General features: G+C 56.2%; 1 protein-coding gene across 1 annotated transcript in view; it reads right to left on the bottom strand.

The window, feature by feature from the left end:
- Nucleotides 1-22,474, bottom strand: part of CNTN6 (contactin 6) — a 115,947-nt gene that overhangs the window by 16,601 nt on the left and 76,872 nt on the right. The window contains 3 exon segments of the mRNA XM_066351665.1: nt 239-356; nt 1,139-1,314; nt 18,435-18,562. Coding sequence (XP_066207762.1) covers nt 239-356; nt 1,139-1,314; nt 18,435-18,562 — 422 coding nt within the window.

Here is a 22,474-nt window from a genome sequence, read left to right as displayed (position 1 = left end):
GGGCATGCCACCCAGACACCCGGGTGGGTCTCGGAGCCCACTCATGGCAATACCCCACGGGCATGCCACCCAGACACCCGGGTGGGTCTCGGACTTTGGAAAACTGGACACACCTTTTCTCGTTCCCTCGCTTCTGCATCATGATGTGGTTGCTCAGGGATCTACCGCCAACCGTAAACATTTTTATTTTGGCGGCAGAGAAACGCCGTGACCACCAGTTGCCACCGTGTGCGCTTACCCCTGACGATGATGTCAGCCGCAGCGGACAGGCTCTCCAGAGCTGTGGTGACAGTGCAGAGATACTTCCCTGAGTGACTCAGCTGAATGTTCCTTATCATCAGGTCCCCAGTGGCTTCCTGCGGACAGGAAGGAAAGAGGGTAACAGAAACCCAGCGTAGACCCTGGCCGGTTGGCTCAGTGGTAGAGTGTCGGCCTGGTGTGCAGAAGTCCCAGGTTTGATTCCCGGCCAGGGCACACAGGAGAGGCGCCCATCTGCTTCTCCACCCCTCCCCCTCTCCTTCCTCTCTGTCTCTCTCTTCCCCTCCCACAGCCAAGGCTCCATTGGAGCAAAGTTGGCCTGGGCGCTGAGGATGGCTCCATGGCCTCCGCCTCAGGCACTAGAATGGCTCTGATTGCGGCAGAGCGACGCCCCAGGTGGACAGAGCATCACCCCCTAGTGGGCGTGCCAGGTGGACCCCGTTCGGGCGCATACGGGAGTCTGTCTGACTGCCTCCCCATTTCCAACTTCGGAAAAATATAAAAAAACAAAAAAAAACCCAAACAATAAAAAACCCCAATGTAAATACACCCGGCCTGTCTCCCCTGCCTGTTTTTTTGTTTTTTTACAGTTGCATAAATGTTAAATGTGAGGCTGCTGAGATGTTCAGAGACCAGCTCAGAACTCCGTCCGTCCTCACAGTCTGTCCCCTGTGCCGTCGCCCTCATTACAGGACACAAACCTTCCCATGAAGGACAGAAAACAGAACAAGAACAAAGAGAGGCAGGCAGCCTGCCGCGCAGAGGGTGACTGTCCATGCAGACACGACGGCGGGGGCGGGCAGGAGACCCCGGAAGACGGAGGCTCACGGCCAGGACTCCATCCATTCCTTAAGCACTTAGAATGTTTTTGGCCACGTACTCCTCCAATCCTTTCAAAGTGAGCCACGCCCTTCTGCAGGTCTAGGACGTGCCCGTTGAAAGACCAGACGAACACGACGTCCACGGAGGGGTCGTGGGACACCTGGCAGGGCAGGACAATGCTCTCGCCCACCGTGACGTCCATCTGGGCGGGTGGAACCGTGATGACGGTCCGCTCTGTCGAGAGAGAGAGAGAGAGAGAGAGAGAGAGAGAGAGAGAGCCGTTATTGTGGAAGCTCATCCGACACTAGCAGCAGCTGGCCGTAAAGCATGTCCCTGAATGGTTTTTGCGATGGTTTGAAATCGTGTCCATGCAGCTTAGAGTTCTGCTGTATTTGATATGAAAAATCCCACTCCCTGTTTTCAAATATCTTTGCGTTAATCAAGTTAGCTTGTTACCTGTAGTAAAATGAAATGCACTGTTTCGTTCATACTTTATATGCAAATAACTGGTGTGTATATATACATATATATATATGTAAATATATATAAAATCTTTGGGCTTCAAAGGCAGTATCCCGTACAGGGAGAACACACCACACCGCTTTTGTTTTTCTTCCCCTGAAATGTCCACCACAACACGACAGCCCACACATGATTAGAGCTCTAAGCAGTCTGTGACAGTTGCATGTACGATGACACACATTGTGACCATGAGAGCGTAACTCCCGCAGTGTCGAGAGAGACAGACATACAGGCATGATTTACAATTGTGAGTGTGATTACTACACGGGCTACTTCTGACATAATTGTGAAAATTTCCTATTTCAAAGATGCAACATGAAAAGTTTCCCCTGTTATACCCAGATATTGCCACGTTAGAATCATACACCCATCACAGACACCAGCAAGCCAACACACCGGCTTCCCTCTAGAAATACCAGCCACGTGCTACGGCTTTGTCCCCAAGTCCCAGCTTCCTCGGACCGAGTCCCAAAGGACGACGTCGTGGTGCCCCAGCCGGCCCCAGGCACCCTGTTCCTTCTCTGATTAAGAGAGACCAATGTCACCCCGTTCAATTTAATTTGTGAATAAAAATAAAGAAATACACTAAGATAAAAACGACGGAGGGAGACGCATAGCGACAGGTCTGTTCCGCTGCGGGGTTCGCTCGCCCGCGGCCGCGCCAGCGCCCATCCCCAGAACCCGCGGCCAGGCAGCGCGCAGGGACCACCGCCACAGGGTGGGAGCAGGCTCTGAGGCAGCGGAAACCGGCACAGTCTTGGATGCCGCCCTGAGGAAGGGACAGGGATTCTGCTCCGTCCCTTGACTTCTTCTGCGCAGCTAAACGTTGAGGGTGGGTCATCGGGAGGAAGGAGAGGGCAGGGATGGAACCAACCCGGACGTGAGTTGCTGATGATCTACCCTTTCTCACGGGGACGTGGAAGTCCCTCATCCTACTTTATACCCCCCCCCCCCCGCTTTTCTATGTATATAATATCCAAAACGATAAAGGAAAGACAGAGAGGAAATTACGAGAGGGAGTGTTCGTGTGCAGGGTAGGGGGCACCTCTCCCGTGCAGCTTCTGAAGAGATGGGAACCGGTCAGTTTGGGCAGGATGGTCCTGACTCTAAATGACCACATTCACGAACAGGCCATCGAGTTACAGGACTCGAACGTTTATCGTTGGCAGTCCATCCCAGGGAGGTAAAAACCATACAGAAATGACCTGAGCCTACAGTTCTGTTCTTCAGACGTCTCAGGGAAGGTGTCGTAGAAGAGCCGCTGCTTCTGAGGAATGGGCTTTGCTCAGATTCACGTTGTTGACGGCGTCTGCTGTTTCCAGATCGCTCTTTGGTTATGAGGCACCTCAGGAGACGTGGAAACTAATTATTGCAAAACTTCTGTCGGATGTGTTTGGTGTGATTCCTCCAAACACAAATGGGACTTGTTCCTGTGATAACAGCCAGCCGCACGCTCACGGCCATCCTGACCCCGAATGATATTTTTAGAAGCCGAGAGATGCCGATCTAATGTGTAATTAGTTGGCCTTCCCCGGCCGCCCCGAAAGTGTTATTTTTGTTTCCTTCGACTCGGGGGAAACCTCCGCCTGCGAGCGATCATCTTTCAAGGGTCACCGTTCGGAATAATTACCGCTCAGGTGTCTCTGAAGTCAGCAGCTCCTCCCGGAAGATGGAGAAAAGCGTGAGAAAAATTACCAGACCTTTCTCCCCCTGTTCAGACAGGGGCGCCTGCCTCCATCTGTCTCTGAAAGGACCGGAAGTCTTGCTGAGAGACCAAAATAAAGGAAACCGGTGGAGACACAGCCACGTGGAACAGGTGATGAAGTTCTCTGACAGGCTCTCTCGCTGCTTACCGAGGGAAGGCAGAAATAACTCCTTTTTAAAATGGAGTCCGCTGCCTAAGTCCTCAGATCTCAGACGGCCCAACCAGTTAACGTGGTATCTCTTTGTATGCCTCTCCATTCCGTCCACTTCTGTCCGTCATCCCGGGTCCTGTTCCTTCTAAATGTACAAACATTGTCAGCATCTTAGTGTATGTTTGAAAGCGATGGATGCCCACTGTTTTTTTTCTTGGATGTTGTTGGGTTTTTTGTATTTTCTGAAGTTGGAAACAGGGAGGCAGGCAGACAAACTCCCGCATGCGCCCGACTGGGATCCACCCGGCATGCCCACCAGGGGGTGATGCTCTGCCCATCTGGGGCGTTGCTCTGTTGCAACCAGAGCCATTCTAGCACCTGAGGCAGAGGCCACAGAGCCATCCTCAGCGCCCGGGCCAACTTTGCTCCAGTGGAGCCCTGGCTGTGGGAGGGGAAGAGAGAGACAGAGAGGAAGGAGAGGGGGAGGGGTGGAGAAGCAGATGGGCGCTTGTCCTGTGTGCCCTGGCCAGGAATCGAACCCGGGACTCCTGCACCCCAGGCCAACGCTCTACCAGTGAGCCAACTGGCCAGGGCTGCCCTCTGGTTTTGTTTGTGTAAAAGCACCTGTATCTCGTCTTCAGGTGGGAGGCTATTTTTGCCGGGGGTGGAGTTCTGACTGGTATTATTTTTCAGGCCTTCAAAGAGGCTCTTTCGTTGTTTTCTGGACTCTTATTTCTGCTACTTCAATGTCCAGCCTTACTGTTGTCCTTCTGAAGATCACGTATCCGTTTTTACTGTCAGGATGATTCTTCTTTTCCGGCTGTCTCATTCTGTGCTGATTTAAATTTCCTTTGGAGCGATCTCCTTTGGGGTTATACGATCCCCTGAATAGGAGGCCGGCTGTCATTTTCAGTTTTTTTGTTAAAAACCGAAGGCAAATAGTTCTTCAGATTTTGCTGATGCCTCACGTGGTTTTCGTCCCCAGACCTTGAGGGACAACTGTGTCCCCACGCCCTCGCCTGTCTTTCCTGCCCTGTTCTCTCTCCATGTTGCCGTCTGGATGTTTTATCTTCACACACACACCCTTTAATAACCCCCCTGTCTCTCTTGTGTCTAATCTTTCATTAAATCATTCCATTATATTCCGAGTTTTACCTTTTGTCTTTTCTCAGTTCTGGAACTTCCAACCGGTTGTGACGAGATAGCGTGTCTCTTCTTGAATTCTTCCTCTCGTCCTTTCTATTCAGGCCGCGTCCAGCACAGCTGTTTTAGGGCCCTGGTCTGCGGACGTCCCTCCTTCCGTCGGCTGTGGCGCCTGTTGGCCGTTTCTCTGGTTTGGTCGTTTTTTTTCCGGGTTCCGGCTATTCCTGGTAACGTGTTATTGTGCACCAGGCCCCGTGGGTCAGAATGTCAGTGTCTCTGTTCTGGCAGATGTTCCCCACGGAGACGCACTGTTTTGAAAGGAGGCAGCAAGAGCAGGACTGGACCCGGTGGGGACCTGACGGGAGTGAGTCTGAGGCTCCCGGTCGGGACCTGACGGGAGTGAGTCTGAGGCTCCCGGTCGGGACCTGACGGGAGTGAGTCTGATGGTCGGGACCTGATGGGAGTGAGTCTGAGGCTCCCGGTCGGGACCTGACGGGAGTGAGTCTGAGGCTCCCGGAACCTGATGGGACCTGATGGGAGTGAGTCTGACGCTCCCGGTCAAGACCTGATGGGACCTGATGGGAGTGAGTCTGACGGTCGGGACCTGACGGGAGTGAGTCTGACGGTCGGGACCTGACGGGAGTGAGTCTGAGGCTCCCGGTCGGGACCTGACGGGAGTGAGTCTGAGGCTCCCGGTCGGGACCTGATGGGAGTGAGTCTGAGGCTCCCGGTCGGGACCTGATGGGAGTGAGTCTGAGGCTCCCGGTCGGGACCTGATGGGAGTGAGTCTGAGGCTCCCGGTCGAGACCTGATGGGACCTGATGGGAGTGAGTCTGAGGCTCCCGGTCGGGACCTGATGGGAGTGAGTCTGACGGTCGGGACCTGACGGGAGTGAGTCTGAGGCTCCCGGTCGGGACCTGACGGGAGTGAGTCTGAGGCTCCCGGTCGGGACCTGATGGGACCTGATGAGAGTGAGTCTGAGGCTCCCGGTCGGGACCTGATGGGAGTGAGTCTGAGGCTCCCGGTCGGGACCTGATGGGACCTGACGGGAGTGAGTCTGAGGCTCCTGGTCGGGACCTGATGGGACCTGATGGGAGTGAGTCTGAGGCTCCCGGTCGGGACCTGATGGGAGTGAGTCTGAGGCTCCCGGAACCTGATGGGACCTGATGGGAGTGAGTCTGAGGCTCCCGGTCGGGACCTGATGGGAGTGAGTCTGAGGCTCCCGGTCGGGACCTGATGGGAGTGAGTCTGAGGCTCCCGGTCGGGACCTGATGGGACCTGATGGGAGTGAGTCTGAGGCTCCCGGTCGGGACCTGACGGGAGTGAGTCTGAGGCTCCCGGTCGGGACCTGATGGGAGTGAGTCTGAGGCTCCCGGTCGGGACCTGATGGGACCTGATGGGAGTGAGTCTGAGGCTCCCGGTCGGGACCTGATGGGACCTGATGGGAGTGAGTCTGAGGCTCCCGGTCGGGACCTGATGGGACCTGATGGGAGTGAGTCTGAGGCTCCCGGTCGGGACCTGATGGGAGTGAGTCTGAGGCTCCCGGTCGGGACCTGATGGGACCTGATGGGAGTGAGTCTGAGGCTCCCGGTCGGGACCTGATGGGAGTGAGTCTGAGGCTCCCGGTCGGGACCTGATGGGACCTGATGGGAGTGAGTCTGAGGCTCCCGGTCGGGACCTGATGGGAGTGAGTCTGAGGCTCCCGGTCGGGACCTGATGGGACCTGACGGGAGTGAGTCTGAGGCTCCTGGTCGGGACCTGATGGGACCTGATGGGAGTGAGTCTGAGGCTCCCGGTCGGGACCTGATGGGAGTGAGTCTGAGGCTCCCGGTCGGGACCTGATGGGACCTGATGGGAGTGAGTCTGAGGCTCCCGGTCGGGACCTGATGGGAGTGAGTCTGAGGCTCCCGGTCGGGACCTGATGGGAGTGAGTCTGAGGCTCCCGGAACCTGATGGGACCTGATGGGAGTGAGTCTGAGGCTCCCGGTCGGGACCTGACGGGAGTGAGTCTGAGGCTCCCGGTCGGGACCTGATGGGAGTGAGTCTGAGGCTCCCGGAACCTGATGGGACCTGATGGGAGTGAGTCTGAGGCTCCCGGAACCTGATGGGACCTGATGGGAGTGAGTCTGAGGCTCCCGGAACCTGATGGGACCTGATGGGAGTGAGTCTGAGGGTCGGGACCTGATGGGAGTGAGTCTGAGGCTCCCGGAACCTGATGGGACCTGATGGGAGTGAGTCTGAGGGTCGGGACCTGATGGGAGTGAGTCTGAGGCTCCCGGTCGGGACCTGACGGGAGTGAGTCTGAGGGTCGGGACCTGATGGGAGTGAGTCTGAGGCTCCCGGTCGGGACCTGATGGGACCTGACGGGAGTGAGTCTGAGGCTCCCGGTCGGGACCTGATGGGAGTGAGTCTGAGGCTCCCGGTCGGGACCTGATGGGACCTGATGGGAGTGAGTCTGAGGCTCCCGGTCGGGACCTGACGGGAATGAGTCTGAGGCTCCCGGTCGGGACCTGACGGGAGTGAGTCTGAGGCTCCCGGTCGGGACCTGATGGGAGTGAGTCTGAGGCTCCCGGTCGGGACCTGATGGGAGTGAGTCTGAGGCTCCCGGAACCTGATGGGACCTGATGGGAGTGAGTCTGAGGGTCGGGACCTGACGGGAGTGAGTCTGAGGCTCCCGGTCGGGACCTGACGGGAGTGAGTCTGAGGCTCCCGGTCGGGACCTGACGGGAGTGAGTCTGAGGCTCCCAGTCGGGACCTGATGGGAGTGAGTCTGAGGCTCCCGGTCGGGACCTGATGGGACCTGATGGGAGTGAGTCTGAGGCTCCCGGTCGGGACCTGATGGGAGTGAGTCTGAGGCTCCCGGTCGGGACCTGATGGGACCTGATGGGAGTGAGTCTGAGGCTCCCGGTCGGGACCTGATGGGACCTGATGGGAGTGAGTCTGAGGCTCCCGGTCGGGACCTGATGGGAGTGAGTCTGAGGCTCCCGGTCGGGACCTGATGGGACCTGATGGGAGTGAGTCTGAGGCTCCCGGTCGGGACCTGACGGGAGTGAGTCTGAGGCTCCCGGTCGGGACCTGACGGGAGTGAGTCTGAGGCTCCCGGTCGGGACCTGACGGGAGTGAGTCTGAGGGTCGGGACCTGACGGGAGTGAGTCTGAGGGTCGGGACCTGACGGGAGTGAGTCTGAGGGTCGGGACCTGACGGGAGTGAGTCTGAGGGTCGGGACCTGACGGGAGTGAGTCTGAGGCTCCCGGTCGGGACCTGACGGGAGTGAGTCTGAGGCTCCCGGTCGGGACCTGATGGGAGTGAGTCTGAGGCTCCCGGAACCTGATGGTACCTGATGGGAGTGAGTCTGAGGCTCCCGGTCGGGACCTGATGGGAGTGAGTCTGACGCTCCCGGTCGGGACCTGACGGGAGTGAGTCTGAGGCTCCCGGTCGGGACCTGATGGGAGTGAGTCTGACGGTCGGGACCTGACGGGAGTGAGTCTGAGGCTCCCGGTCGGGACCTGACGGGAGTGAGTCTGAGGCTCCCGGTCGGGACCTGACGGGAGTGAGTCTGAGGCTCCCGGTCGGGACCTGATGGGAGTGAGTCTGAGGCTCCCGGAACCTGATGGGACCTGATGGGAGTGAGTCTGAGGCTCCCGGTCGGGACCTGACGGGAGTGAGTCTGAGGCTCCCGGTCGGGACCTGATGGGAGTGAGTCTGAGGCTCCCGGTCGGGACCTGACGGGAGTGAGTCTGAGGCTCCCGGTCGGGACCTGATGGGACCTGATGGGAGTGAGTCTGAGGCTCCCGGTCGGGACCCGATGGGAGTGAGTCTGAGGCTCCCGGTCGGGACCCGATGGGAGTGAGTCTGAGGCTCCCGGTCGGGACCTGATGGGACCTGATGGGAGTGAGTCTGAGGCTCCCGGAACCTGATGGGACCTGATGGGAGTGAGCCTGACGCTCCCGGTCGGGACCTGACGGGAGTGAGTCTGACGCTCCGTCACGTGAAGCACTGACCAGCCTCGTCCCGGGCTTGTTACCAGGACACGTCCTCCTCCCGGGAGTCTCGCTTCGAGGCCGGGCTGCTCAGCGGGCCTCACGCCACGTGCTGGCCCGGAGCCCCAGTCTGGGTCCTCCCTGTGCCGCATGCTGGACCACCGGCATCTCTGCTGGGCTCCTTCTGCTTTCTCTTCGGGTGCTTGTGTTTCTGACCCAGACGACCTGGAGCCGGGCAGCTTCCTGTAGGAGAAGTCGACCGGGCGGTGGGGTCACCCACCGTGTTTCCTCTTCTCCAGGGAACTGTCCCTCGTGCTGCAGACGCCTGGTTCTTCTCCCCGCACCTTCGTGTCTTCGTTTTCGTTTCCTTATAAGAATACGTTCGCCTTGTTTGTGCCCGAGACAGAGGTGGCGTTGCTGGGACGCAGCCACCTCAGCTCACCGGGCAGAAGGCTCCCCCACAGTGTTAGTGCGTCAGAGACCGTGGGGGGGTGGGCAGATCCAGGCCACCCACCAGTGCCAGGCTGTAGATAACGGCGTGGGCAGCATTGCTGATGCCCGCCGAGGAAGACGTGAGTGAGGATGACTTCGGTCGGAAGTGGGGAGCCCTGTCCTGGAGCCCCACTCAGCTCTGAGGGCGCGGCTGCTGGTCCTCTGCTCTCCAGGCAGGGAACCAGGGCAGGAGCTGGGCGGACAGCTGTCCTCAGGGTCTGAGAAGCCTACGAAGAAAGACCCTGGTGCCGTGTTGTTAAGAATCTCCCGAGGGAATCTCCTGGCTCCCTCCTCTTGGTGGGACGTTCGGAGATCCCTGAGTCCCCACGTGGTCGGCGCTTCGTATGAGAGGTTGAGCACCTGCTGCAGATACGGGCGAACCGCTAAGATTCACCAAGGAGCTGTGTACATCTCTTCAGAAAACAGAGGGATCCAAACAACCAGGAAGGAGAAGGCTGTTTGTGACAACACAGACTTCAAGAAAAATGAGTTAGAAAAGAGAAGCTATCAGCCGTGTTTTCAGAGAGAGAGAGAGAGAGAGAGAGAGAGGGAGAAGAACAAGGAGTTATATAAAGGGACAGTGGAAAAAAAATAAAAGGACACTTAAAAAATAGCAAGAACCAAAATTAAATAGATGTCTGGAAGATACAGTTGAGAAAGTCACCCAAGAGGCAGAGCAGGAGAGCGATAAAATGTATACTAGGAAAGAGAGACATCTGTCTGTGGATCTATCCTATCTATCTAGAGACAGCCTATTAGCTGTATATGCACTCTATGTATCTAAATACATAAAACATAGTAAGTTACACAGATAGATGCCTGCACACGTACCGACATGCAGACAGACATAAACTAGAGGAACAGTTTGGGAAATCTCACTTTTCAATGGGGTGTGTATCAGAAAAAGAAACGCAGTAAATTATTTAATTCTCCAGGAAGCTAGTCCAGGCCCGGAAGGATGGGTCCCCCGGATGACCGGGTCACCCGGATGCCCTGGGACGGCTGTACCCAGACTCCCAGCAGCCCTGTGGTGCCCGGGGAGGGAGCGGGACACAGCACCGCACTCCGCAGGGCAGGGGTCAGAACGGGTCCAGCCTCAGAGCAGAGGCGTCTCCAGACTTCTGAAGACTGAGGAGTCTCAGCCCCGAGCTGTTTCCAGTGAAACCATCCGTCAGACTGAAGGGAGCATGAAGACATTTCTGAACATGGAAAATCTCATGGGACTCGCGTCTCTCTCGAGTTCTTTCTCCAAAATTTGTTGGAAGGTGCATTCTACCAAAACAAGTGTTTCTATCAAGAAAGAGGAGGCCTGGGCCCTGGCTGGTTGGCTCAGTGGTAGAGCGTCAGCCTGGCGTGCAGGAGTCCCGGGTTCGATTCCCAGCCAGGGCACACAGGAGAAGCGCCCATCTGCTTCTCCACCCCTCCCCCTCTCCTTCCTCTCTGTCTCTCTCTTCCCCTCCCGCAGCCAAGGCTCCATTGGAGCAAAGTTGGCCCGGGTGCTGAGGATGGCTCCATGGCCTCTGCCCCAGGTGCTAGAGTGGCTTTGGTCACAACAGAGTGACGCCCCGGAGGGGCAGAGCATCGCCCCCCTGGTGGGCATGCCGGGTGGAGATCCTGGTCGGGCGCATGCGGGAGTCTGTCTCTCTGCCTCCCCACTTCTCACTTCGGAAAAATACACACACAAAAAAAGAAGAAGAGCCTGACCTGTGGTGGCGCAGTGGATAAAGCGTCGACCTGGAAATGCTGAGGTCACCAGTTCGAAACCCTGGGCTTGCCTGGTCAAGGCACATATGGGAGTTGATGCTTCCAGCTCTTCCCCCAGCTCTCTCTCTACCTCTCCTCTCTCTCTCTCTCTGTCTCTCCCTCTCCTCTCTAAAATGAATAAATAAAAAAAAAATTAAAAAAAAAAAAAAGAAGAAGAAAGAGGGGGCCTGGCGTGTAGGCTGCAGGCCCCCCACAGGCAGGCAGGCTGATGTTGAGGGGACATGATGGAGATCGATCTGAGGAGGGAATTAATGTCAAGTTCAGTGAAACTAAGCCAACAAACCACACAAGAACGTGACTGACTTGGGAGGCAGACACAGGTCACGGGAGGTCATACGTGGAAACTAAGCTGTGCAGAGCAGACAGACAGACAGACGAGGGAATGGGGTGGTGGAGACGTGGGCCTGGTCCCTCCAGCCCTCCAGCGACGGGCGGTCAGCGACCTTTATTTAGTGCACCTTTCCTCTTGGGACAGACCTGGCCTGTGCCCAGCAGGGTCTGCACCCCTGAGCTGGGGCGGGTCGTCTGCTCAGTGCTCCCCAATCAAAGCCCCGGGCGTCCACTCTGCCACAGGCCACGCTTCATCTATCTCTGCGCCCAAGGTCACCGTGGTCAGTTGGTTCCAGTTTACCCCTTCAGCTTCCACTGCCATGTGTAAATGGTTTCAGATGGTGGTGTCCAGCTGCCCGTCCACGACAGAGCTCACCCACTGGTGCTGCAGGAAGATGACAGAGTCTAGACTCGTTGGGTTGGAAGAACACCGGATGAGAACACCTATTAAAAGGCCAAGCACCCCCGAATCAATGCGACAAACGAAGAGCCCGGTCAGGGAGTGCCACTGTCTGAAATCAGGTGTCTCAACGGGAAAACTCGTCCGCGTACCCTGCAGGGAAACACGGCACATTTCCCCGGCTGGCCACGGTGCGGGGTTGTAAACACACAGCTCCTGTGTTCACAGGTGACCACAGCGGGGCCTGACACCTGTGTAAGACCGGCACGCGCTGCGGGTCCCGCCGACCACGTCCCAGCTGCCCCCTCCTCTTCCTCGGCAGGCACGGCACCACCGACAGCCGCCGTTCTCGGCGCCCGCCAGTGTTTCCGGCACAGAGGCGGCCTGCGTTCAGACGGTGACCCATCGGGCTGAGGAAGTCGGGGCTTTCACACGGAAGGAGTCAGGACCTCGGAGGGGGAGGGGGATGCTGGCTTCCGAATTGACGTTGGGGTGAGGGGAACCGAGTGAGGACAGAAGCCACAGGGGGGACTTGGGCTGAGCTGGACTCGTCTGTCACCTCCACTTCCCGCCCCCCATTCCTCTCGGGGTGCTGGAAGAACGGGCTCCGCGTTTCCCCGAGTCTCCAGGATCTGTAGACTGACAGCCGGACGTTGTGTCTCAGGTCCTCTGTGTGGAAATGACGCAGATCGCTCCTAGAACAGCGGGGGCTCGTGTCCCCTACCCCTTTGCCCTGCAGGGGTAGGACCGTGGCAGCACAGGAGGCTGCTGCGTCCTCCGTCCTTCAGCTTCAGGACCGAGGCCAGGGGACCCGCCGACCGCCCGGTCCCTGACCAGACCCTCCCTCCGCACACGGGCTCGGGGCTCGGGGGGACAGAGGCACCTGTGGTCACAGACACCTTCCCTGCCCAGACTAAGCCGGCTGTGGCTTTACATTTCTTTTTGTTCTTTTACATGTCATTTTTAAGTTCGGTCTTCAGTTGGTTACATTCGTGTACGGTGTACCATGTAGTGACGTGACAGTTTTATACCTGACAGTGTGACACCCCACGAATGCTAGGGTCCCCTGGTTATTTTTCATAATGAACAGGAAGTGGGGAGCCCGCGTCCTATGTCAGGTGAAGGAAGCCAGGTGCCGCGTGCACACTGTGAGACTGCGTGTGCGGGAGACCCGGGAGCAAGGGCGTGTCCGAGCCGGCTGGTGGGGGGGGGGGTGAGGAAGGGGCCCGCGGGGCAGCTCCGTGGGGTGACGGAAACCTCCTCTGTGTCGGTGCGGTTTCGGGGGACGCGGTCAATGTGCCCTTGAAGTTTATGTATTTCTTTAGATGTCAAGTTCACCTCCAATGCAGAAGTACAAGCGACTATTAGGCTCTATTTAATGAAAGCACGCTGAGCTCCTCAGGCGAAAGCACTACTGTTTTGATGCCCCTTGATGTCTCCAGTGTCACCTGGAAGAGTCTCATGCCCTCAGGACAACACGCCTGGACCATGAGATAAAACAGCAGGAGGGAAGCGTGTGCCGCTCACTACGCCCGGGGCCGCGGGCCATTGGCCTCCGTGCCCTGCGCCTCAGTGGCCCCTGTGAGCTGTGAGCGTCTGCGTCCGCGGGTGGTTCTGAGGGTCCAGGGAGACGGCACGCACGGAGCCCCCCTCACCGCGCCCGGGGCGGAGCACGCACGGAGCCCCTCTCACCGCGCCCGGGGCGGAGCACGCACCGAGCCCCCCTCACCGCGCCCGGGGCGGAGCACGCACGGAGCCCCCCTCACCGCGCCCGGGGCGGAGCACGCACGGAGCCCCCCTCACCGCGCCCGGGGCGGAGCACGCACGGAGCCCCTCTCACCGCGCCCGGCTGCAGCAGTAGCAATGATGTCCGCGTGCGGGACAGGAAGCGTCCCCTCTCCATGGGCCCGCACTGGTCAGCCGTGCAGACAGACGGTGCGCCTCATTCTGGGCTGTGCCTCTCACCACCGTGATGGTGGTGTGTGCTCATGCGTGAGTCTGGCCGTCTGGATATGACATAAACCCTCACTATTCACCTCCAGTATTGATTAAAAATAAAATACAACATTAGCCAGTTACCGATTTAATCTGTTCAGTAAAGAATATCTGGAACAATTAAAAAACGGTGTGGACCCACCATGCGTCGATGCCTGGCCTTTTCACCATCTACTATACAATGTACATTTGAACCTGGCAGCTGCTTTGCACGCCCGGAAATTTAATCTGAGTGACATGTACTCCTTTGTCTAAAAGACTTAAGTTGTTATGGAAACCAAACTACCATTGACATTGTTGTATTACATAAAGAAATGCTTTTTGTTTGGTTTCATTTTATTTTTTCTTGTACTTGAGATTATGGAAGTCAAGTCTCGAGAATGCCTTCAGCATTAGTTTCGCTATTGAAGGGAGGAAAGAAAATGTCGTGTCTAGATAGTATCAAAATTTACTCTCTCTATAGATACGTTTTTTTCACCTTAACATTACTCCCGTGAGTCATTTCAAAATCAAAGTCTCTGTTGTATTCCAGTACTTCAACTTATCCTTTGCAGAAAGTCAGGGTGCAGGGTTAAGACATGTGGGGGCCCGGGCTCAGCCGGACTTGAGAGACCTCTCTGTGGAGCTGTTTGCGGGCGCCACGAGTTGTTGGGCGCATTGCCACACGTCCCGTCGCCTCTGTGGAATGGCACCTGTGGGTGACTCCATCCAGCCGGCTTCTCCCTAAAGCTGAGCTCCATGCTCAGGTCCGGGACCGCCTCTTAAAGACGCCGCCTCTCCGGTTACCTGCCCGCCTTGGGGTGCCTGTCCCCGCAGTCGACGTAGAGCCGGGTTGGGGCGCCCGCTCATTCTGCCAGGGGGGGGGGGCACGGGCAGGCCGACCAATGCTGCTGTCGTAAAGACTCCCTCACAAAGAATAAACAGCTAAATGAACAGCAATAAACTTAATTTCCACATTAGCTATGCTTTTCCAAGTTCCGACATTTCGGTGGAAAAGAACGCTGGAGCAATGAGGCCTGTAATTGAACATCCGAAACTTCTCCGGTGGGGGGGGACCCCAGAACAAATGTTGCCTGCAAACAAGATCATTTTTATCACCGGCTGTTAGCTCTCGGCTTTTTAATAATTTTCCAAATGCCAGATCGAATCATTTCCCCTCTTCTGGGATCTCCATCGACTGGTTAGTGGGTGGCATGTTGTCATTTCCGCCCAAGTCCCCCAACGTGAAACCGTCCAGACTCTCTCTCCTCAGACCCCCTGGACGGTGCCCCCCACTCCACCCCCCAGGGGGCGGGGCGTCTCCGAGCCCCGGAAGGCTGGTGCTTGCCGCGCTCCGGATGTGCATAGGCAACGACCTTCTCCTGTTGCGTCAGCGAAACGAGTTCCAGATGCGCCCAGCAGACAACTTCAGAATCCTCTTAACGCAGATAAGCCTTATCAGCTAGAAAACCAAGCTGGAGATGCTCACACTCTTGTAACTATTATCATCTTACAAGCTGTCTAACAACAGCCTTCCTTGCGTGACCGCGGCTGATAAAGGCATTCAAAGCGAGAGGCTTGTCTTATCAGCCTTCAGAAATCTCTCACTGGCTCTTTATCTCCTTCTTATTACCAGGAAGGTCACCGTGGGCTGGTTTCGGTTTGAGAAACGAAATTATGTTTGACGGTGTAATGACCATCAGACGGACATTGCAGTTCAGAATGCACGCGTGCGTGCGCACACACACGCTCAACCGTTTTTACAAACATCCAGATGACCACACTCTTAAGAGTCAAGAAAACGGTTGCTCCAGCACGTACTGCTGTAGTTATTATGATTCTTTCTCAGCTCAGAGCTTCCGATGCGTGGGCTATAAAATAATCAACCTTTGTCAGGGGCATCTTCCACCCCCCCCCCATGAAAGGGAACTCACAGAAGGCGGTCTCCCCAAGAGGGTAGGACCATAATGGACAACGCCCCAGCGTACGAAAGCTGGTCAGTCACCGACCACCGAGAATTCTGAAGATGCTCTTCTCCATACTGTGCAGACGGTTTGCATTTATGTCGACAGTTTTTAACGTGTGCACCTGTTACCAGGTACGTGGTGTCTCATCGAACAGCTGATGGTGGCCCTTGTCGCTGGGAGAGGAGCTCACGGTCCCTCCTTCCCCTGAAACGGAAGGTGGGTGTTTCCTGACCCCACAATTTCCTCTTCATCATCCGACAGAAAACGAGGGAGGGCGACTTGGCACGCGTGTGCGCGGACCACGCCCTTTCTGCGCGCCTCGCCTCTGCCCTCCTCTGCTCTGCGCCGACGGCGGGACAGTGGGCGGCCCCGTGACGTCTTAGGGATTTCATGTGGCTGCACGTTTGTCCGTCCGCCCCCCCTGTGCGGAGTGGCCCCTCTGCCTGTTAGAGATACACAACCACAGACCCTAAAACGGGAAAACCAAAGACACTGAGCTGTTTTGTTACTTCCCTGTGATGCCCTTCGTGGCAAAGGGTCCTAAGACACTTACACCCTGAAACACGGAAATCCTTCCGTCTCCAGAGCGAGGCAGGCCAGACGGGGTGACGTGAACGCAGGGGCGTCCGAGGAGACGCCTTCGCTCAGTCAATAGGTAGTTACTGAGCCCACACCGCTCCCGGCTGCCCCTGCCTCCTCCGTCAGACTCCTTTCCGGAGGAAGGAGAAGGTGGAGGAAGAGCCGCTGATGTCACCCGTCCTGGACTTTGCAGTTTGTGAGAAGACGAAACGTGTCACAGGAGAAGGAAGAGTGGACGAGGTCCAGGTGACCAGACGGGGTGGACGTGTGTCCGCAGTCCCCCCGGGGAACGAAGCACCAGAGCTCAGCAGAGATGGGAGTCAGGGCGCTTTGTCTGTTTTGTCTTTTGTTTGTTTGTTTAGACTTGAGCAATCCTATCTGGTTATTGTCTTCCTCGTAGGGACAGTCCCCGTGGATTTGGGGGTGTTCTGTGAAGCAGCCCAAAGGTAGAAGGTACAGATCACGTTTTCATCCTGAGAGCCGGGGACGTTTCCAGCAGGGCGCCCGCCACGCTGAGTGTCTGAAATACCCAGTCGCCGTCTCAGAACAGAGCGCGGTCTCAGGGCCCCTGAGTTCCCCCCCCGTTCAGTGAGTCTCCCCTTTCTCCTCCTCCTCACAGCGCCTCCCCAAACAGCGTCGTCAAGGAATTGAAGTTCTCAGAATGCGCCCCATTGGCTGACACGAGTCACCTCCCGGTCACGTTTTCCCCGACTGTTTCAGACAGACGCACGGAACAGTGTGGGCACCAGCACGTGCCGGGGGCAGGGGGGTGTCTGCTCCCCGAGACGTGAGGAAGGAGGGCTGATCTGTAGCAGCTAACACCTTTTTATTGAACACTTTTATTTTTAAATAAAGATTATAACAAAGCACCAGTTGCTGGTTCTGATCATCTGGGCTTCAATAGCTGCTGCAAGTCCTTTTACAAAACCTGTCATTTTTATCCTCCGGGAGTCGGGAATGACAGGCACGTGGCTTCCGGTACACATGCTAATTTTACGAGCTGGGGTTCGCTTCAGCGAGGCAGCCAAGTTGCGACACGTCTTACCCTAATTCCGTCCCTGGCGACAGACGCCCGTGCGTCTCTGCACTGCTGCCAGTTTCAATGTCTGCGGAACGGACGGAGCTGAGGTCTCACCGCCCATGCTGTGTGAGCGCCTCTGTTGACTGTGCTCGACGGCAGCGGTGACGGACGGAGCTGGGGTCTCACCGCCCCGTGCTGTGTGAGCACCTCTGTTGACTGTGCTCGACGGCAGCGGTGATGGATGGAGCTGGGGGTCTCACTGCCCCGTGCTGTGTGAGCTCCTCTGTTGACTGTGCTCGGACGGCAGTGGTGATGGACGGAGCTGGGGGTCTCACCGCCCGTGCTGTGTGAGCGCCTCTGTTGACTGTGCTCAGACGGCAGCGGTGATGGACGGAGCTGGGGTCTCACCGCCCCGTGCTGTGTGAGCGCCTCTGTTGACTGTGCTCAGACGGCAGCGGTGACGGACGGAGCTGAGGTCTCACCGCCCCGTGCTGTGTGAGCTCCTCTGTTGACTGTGCTCGACGGCAGCGGTGACGGACGGAGCTGGGGGTCTCACCGCCCCGTGCTGTGTGAGCTCCTCTGTTGACTGTGCTCGACGGCAGCGGTGACGGACGGAGCTGGGGGTCTCACCGCCCCGTGCTGTGTGAGCGCCTCTGTTGACTGTGCTCGGACGGCAGCGGTGATGGACGGAGCTGGGGTCTCACCGCCCCGTGCTGTGTGAGCGCCTCTGTTGACTGTGCTCGACGGCAGCGGTGACCCGCACAGGTACGGATATTTTAACTTTCTCCTCTTTGGAAAGAAACTGCTTATTAACGGGTGTGTGTGTGCGCGAGAGCCCGCCTTTCCCTAGTTAAGCACCTGGAGTCACAGACCTACCGGAGCTGGTGGTGAACCAGGCAGCCTCCTATCCAGGGGGAATTTCACACCAAATGAGAATTTCTCAAGCACATTTATCCATGGAAAAGATTCTCCATCAAAACATCCACGCCCCCCCTACACAAACACGCACATGCATGCACACGCATGCACACATGCACGCACACACTAAGGCATCTGGGAACATGCAGATATTGTAAGTGCAGGTTTTAATTCTGTCTAAATGCCCACTGACAGCGTTCCGACCGCCACAGTGTCCCCACGGGCCATGGGGTCCCACCAGCCGAGAGCCCGTGTTACCCCCGCACGTGGGACACGCTGTTAAAAAGAAGAGAAGGTGAAAGGACATCCTTCTCGTGCCCAGCGATGCGAGCTCGGCTCCGTGGGTGGGACTGTGCCGGGCACACGCGTCCCGGCGCTCGGCCAGTGCCAGCAGTGGTGACCTAGTACCTTTCACGACGAGGCTGCCGGTGCTCCTCGCCACCCCAAACCGATTGGCGGCCACGCAGGTGTAGGGCCCGGCGTCCGACCTGGTCACGTTGAGTATCTGCAGGGCGCCGTCCCCCAGGAGGAACACTCTGCAAAGAGAAGACACAGTGAGTGGCAGCCGGGCTCCCTCACGCGGGCGTCTTCCCCGCGGACACGCACGCCGGCCCCACGCGCACCCCCGGGCGCCGTGTGGGAGCGGCAGCACATGGCTCTCCCTGCGCCGCGCCCTTCACCGCCAGCAGCCCGGACTCGGCGTGCCAGTATTGCGACACGGTGTTGGTGATACCCGAACGGCTGTTGGCGCTATCCAGGCACGTAAAACGCGGGCGGTGCTCGCCTCTGCCGTGCCCGCTGGCTGGTCAGAACAGAACAGCAGGGCAGCCCCTCGCCGTGCACTTTGAAAAGCTCCTTCTCTGGTGAAAACGGAACTTGTCGTCAGAGGAACGGAAGCCGTGGCCCCGTCGGGGGCTCTGGGCCCCCGAACAAGAGGGTGCTCAGCCATGGCCACGCTGGCCCGTGCCGGTGGCCTGAAGGACTGGCCACACGGTTCTGTAACAGCCCGTCCCCGCTCCCGTCCCGCTGTGTGGCGCAGGGGAGAGGAAGAGTGAAGCCTCCACGAGTCAGACCTGATCAGACGTCCCTGCAATGCACGCAGCCCTACAGGACACGACCGAGGGGTCACTATCTAAGAAGCTCCAATAGTTCATAAAATGCTGCTGCTGCTTCTAGATTTCCCCTGACACTGAGAAGTGGTCAAAAGCAAACATCAGAATGCTGCCGTCATGGCGGGAGCAGCTTGGGTCTCTCCACAAGGTCACCGTCGAACGTTTTTATGAGGTGACGCAGACACACACACACACAATGAAAGCATAGCGTGTACTCAACTTGATGTCTTGTAAGTTTCATTAGCAACCCTGAAAAAATACTGGTGATTATTGAGGTTTGTACAAGAGGAAGCGATGAAAACTGGGTTTTAACACCAATAGGTTGGAAGACGAGAGGAGGCTTGTCACGCCCACGAACAAGGACGAAACAGTGGCTGCTGCACTGCAAACCTATCGTGCACAATATGTGTACTACATGCATTGTAGCTAATATAATTGATTACCCAATTTGAAACACAGCGAGGACCAGCCAGCGACAATTTGTATAAAACCAGCTGCTGCCGTTGTGTTTATTTTAGTGGCGGGCTCTGTGTTCTGTCATCCTGTTCGCAAGAAGGGCCACATCGCATCCGGGCTTCAAATGGCTCAGGGTGTCCGTGATCAGATTTTTTTTTTTAAAGTTATTATCTTGGAATACTTCCCAACAGTGGCCATTTGGTATTTTCTTTAATTTCTGAAATGTCTACTTTCTGGATCCCAATTTACATTATCAGTCCAGTCCAGCAATTATTGACGTAGGAACAGCATACGTCTGGATGAACGCGGTTCTTTATCTGATTTCATTAAAGGAGGTCAGAGTGAGAAGCATTTGGGGACGTCATCTCCCCCGAGCATTGAGGCATAAGTTACAAGGCATCTCAACAATGTAGAAACATGACGTTTATTCCTGACTGATCGTAGATTCTGGCCTTTCCTCCCTCCCACATCTCAGACGAGGATTTCTGAGTCCCTTCGATCCCTGTGTCTGACTGGACTCGGCAGTACGTCAGCGGCTTTAATTAACTCGTGGTCATCAGTCGGGCCCTGGATGACCTCGGTGTTGGGGTCACGGAGCTGATAGCAGCCGCGTGGGGTCTGTGTTTCCTCCACGGTTCTCCCGCTACGATCATCCCACAGGTCAGTGGGCCTGCCTTTCCCTCAACTCTCCCGTCTCAAACATCCACTTAGTTAGACTATTTCAACCCTTGACACAAGTCAACAGAAACATTTTTTTTTCAAATTACCACACCTTAGTATTCCATTTAGACGATTAAATTACAAATTCAGGCTCTTGCATGTCAATGGTTCCATAAAACTGAGAATCTCCAGACATCCGCGCGTGTAGAAGGTTTCATCACCATTGAACAACAGAAAAGTTAAGAGAGAGCCTTTGCGATGGACCACAGCGTCCCTCTGAGCACGTTCTGAGCAAAAAGCCGTAGAACTCGGGGTGCACAAGCTGTGTGTGACAGTCGGGTGACCCTGGGAGATAATCACAGTGGCCCCAGAAAACAGGACGTGTAGAAAAAGGAGAAAATAGAACATGTAGGAAACGGAACCACCAACATGTGAACACACGTCCATGTCAATGGTGAGGCTGAAGGCAGTCCCACACGGCGAGACTGACCATACGACACGGCAGTCCTCTCTGTCGGGGACGCGGGGCAGGCCACACGGCGAGACTGACCATACGACACGGCGGTCCTCTCTGTCGGGGACGCGGGGCAGGCCACACGGCGAGACTGACCATACGACACGGCAGTCCTCTCTGTCGGGGACGCGGGGCAGACACGGGAAACATCGCCACCTGCCCGCTCGCCCGGCCTGCTCCCTGTCTCTGTGACAACCTGCAGAATAAAACCCCGGGCAGACCCATGACCCCCTCGAATGAACTCACAGGACTCTCCCCCCTGGACCACCTCTCAGGTTGGGTGTCCTTCTGAGGAAGGACATGAGGACCGATGTGAAGTCCTTCACACCCGTGCTTTGCTGGGCTGCATATGACGTCTGTTCATTTAAACTCCGTAAATTGAACAGAACAGAACACAAGAGCCAACATCTCTTGTATCACAGCAACTAATCCGATGTCTATCCGGTCTTTAATCTGTCGACGTGTAGAAAAGAAACCTGCAAGTGTAGATTCCCGTCTGGAACAAGACGACGAGAAAAGCTCTGATATTTCTTTTTTTTTCTGTTTGTTCATTTGATGTCAGCCACTGCCTATCCTGAAGTTTGAGGACATCAATGATGAGCAGTCGATGAAGGCATTAAACCATGAAAAATTAGGATGTGGGGCAATTATAACTTCTTATTGCCGAAACTAGAGCATTACTGCTATTTTTACAGTGAAATTATTAACTGGAGTATTGCTTCCACTTTCCTCTAAAGATAATGCTGTAGACCATGAAATTTTAATTGACTGTCTAATATTACTGATTTCTCGAAAATCTAAAATAAACTGGATAAAAATGAGTTAGATTAAAAAGTCAGAAAACGTGTGTAAATTTTAACTCTTTGCAGCTTCGATTGTAGGTAAGGCGTCTCACTGGAACCCACTGTAGTTCAAATATTGAGATTCCATTTTAAGAATGTTTAGGACCTGATAATCACAGTTCATGTATAGGATCTGTGCTGTCCCTCAGTGACATTTAATAAGTCATGTCTCTACAATTTCTCATTTTAACAAGCTACAGGAAATGACGCACAATCTGCAAACAGGTCAATTACAAGGAAATTTCGCTCATTTAAATCAAAGGTAACCGTCTCCTCGCCGTCACGCTGCGTCCGAGACTTGAAATGGCTCTGGCGCAACTGGACACAGAAAATATCCCGCACGCCTGGGCGGGTCAGTTGTCAAGACTGAATCAGTGGACGAATGGAAACCTCTGTTGTCTTTCTCTTTCCTCCAGGGATGGTCCCTGAGTCGCTCCGGCCTGGGACAGTCTGTGCGGCTGGCCGAGCCTGGACGCCCACCTGGGTGTCGTGGCTCCAGGTGGCTCAGGGGTCAGTGCCAGGAAGTGTGGTCCTGCATCGCTGCCCGTCTGGGCCTGGCCACTCTCGTACCTCTGTTTCCTAGGGACCGTGGGCTCACTCTCGTACCTCTGTTTCCTAGGGACCGTGGGCTCACTCTCGTACCTCTGTTTCCTAGGGACCGTGGGCTCACTCTCGTACCTCTGTTTCCTAGGGACCGTGGGCTCACTCTCGTACCTCTGTTTCCTAGGGACCGTGGGCTCACTCTCGTACCTCTGTTTCCTAGGGACCGTGGGCTCAGAGACACAGCTTCCTCCACCCCACCCGGCCCCACCCACCCATCGCGACAATCCACAGAGTATCAAGATCAGCTGTTTGTCCCGCATC

Source organism: Saccopteryx leptura, chromosome 10 (genome assembly GCF_036850995.1).
Source record: "Saccopteryx leptura isolate mSacLep1 chromosome 10, mSacLep1_pri_phased_curated, whole genome shotgun sequence".
NCBI classification, from domain to species: Eukaryota; Metazoa; Chordata; class Mammalia; order Chiroptera; family Emballonuridae; genus Saccopteryx; species Saccopteryx leptura.
Note: the sequence above shows the minus strand (reverse complement) of the source record. Positions and strands in the feature narration are given on the sequence as shown.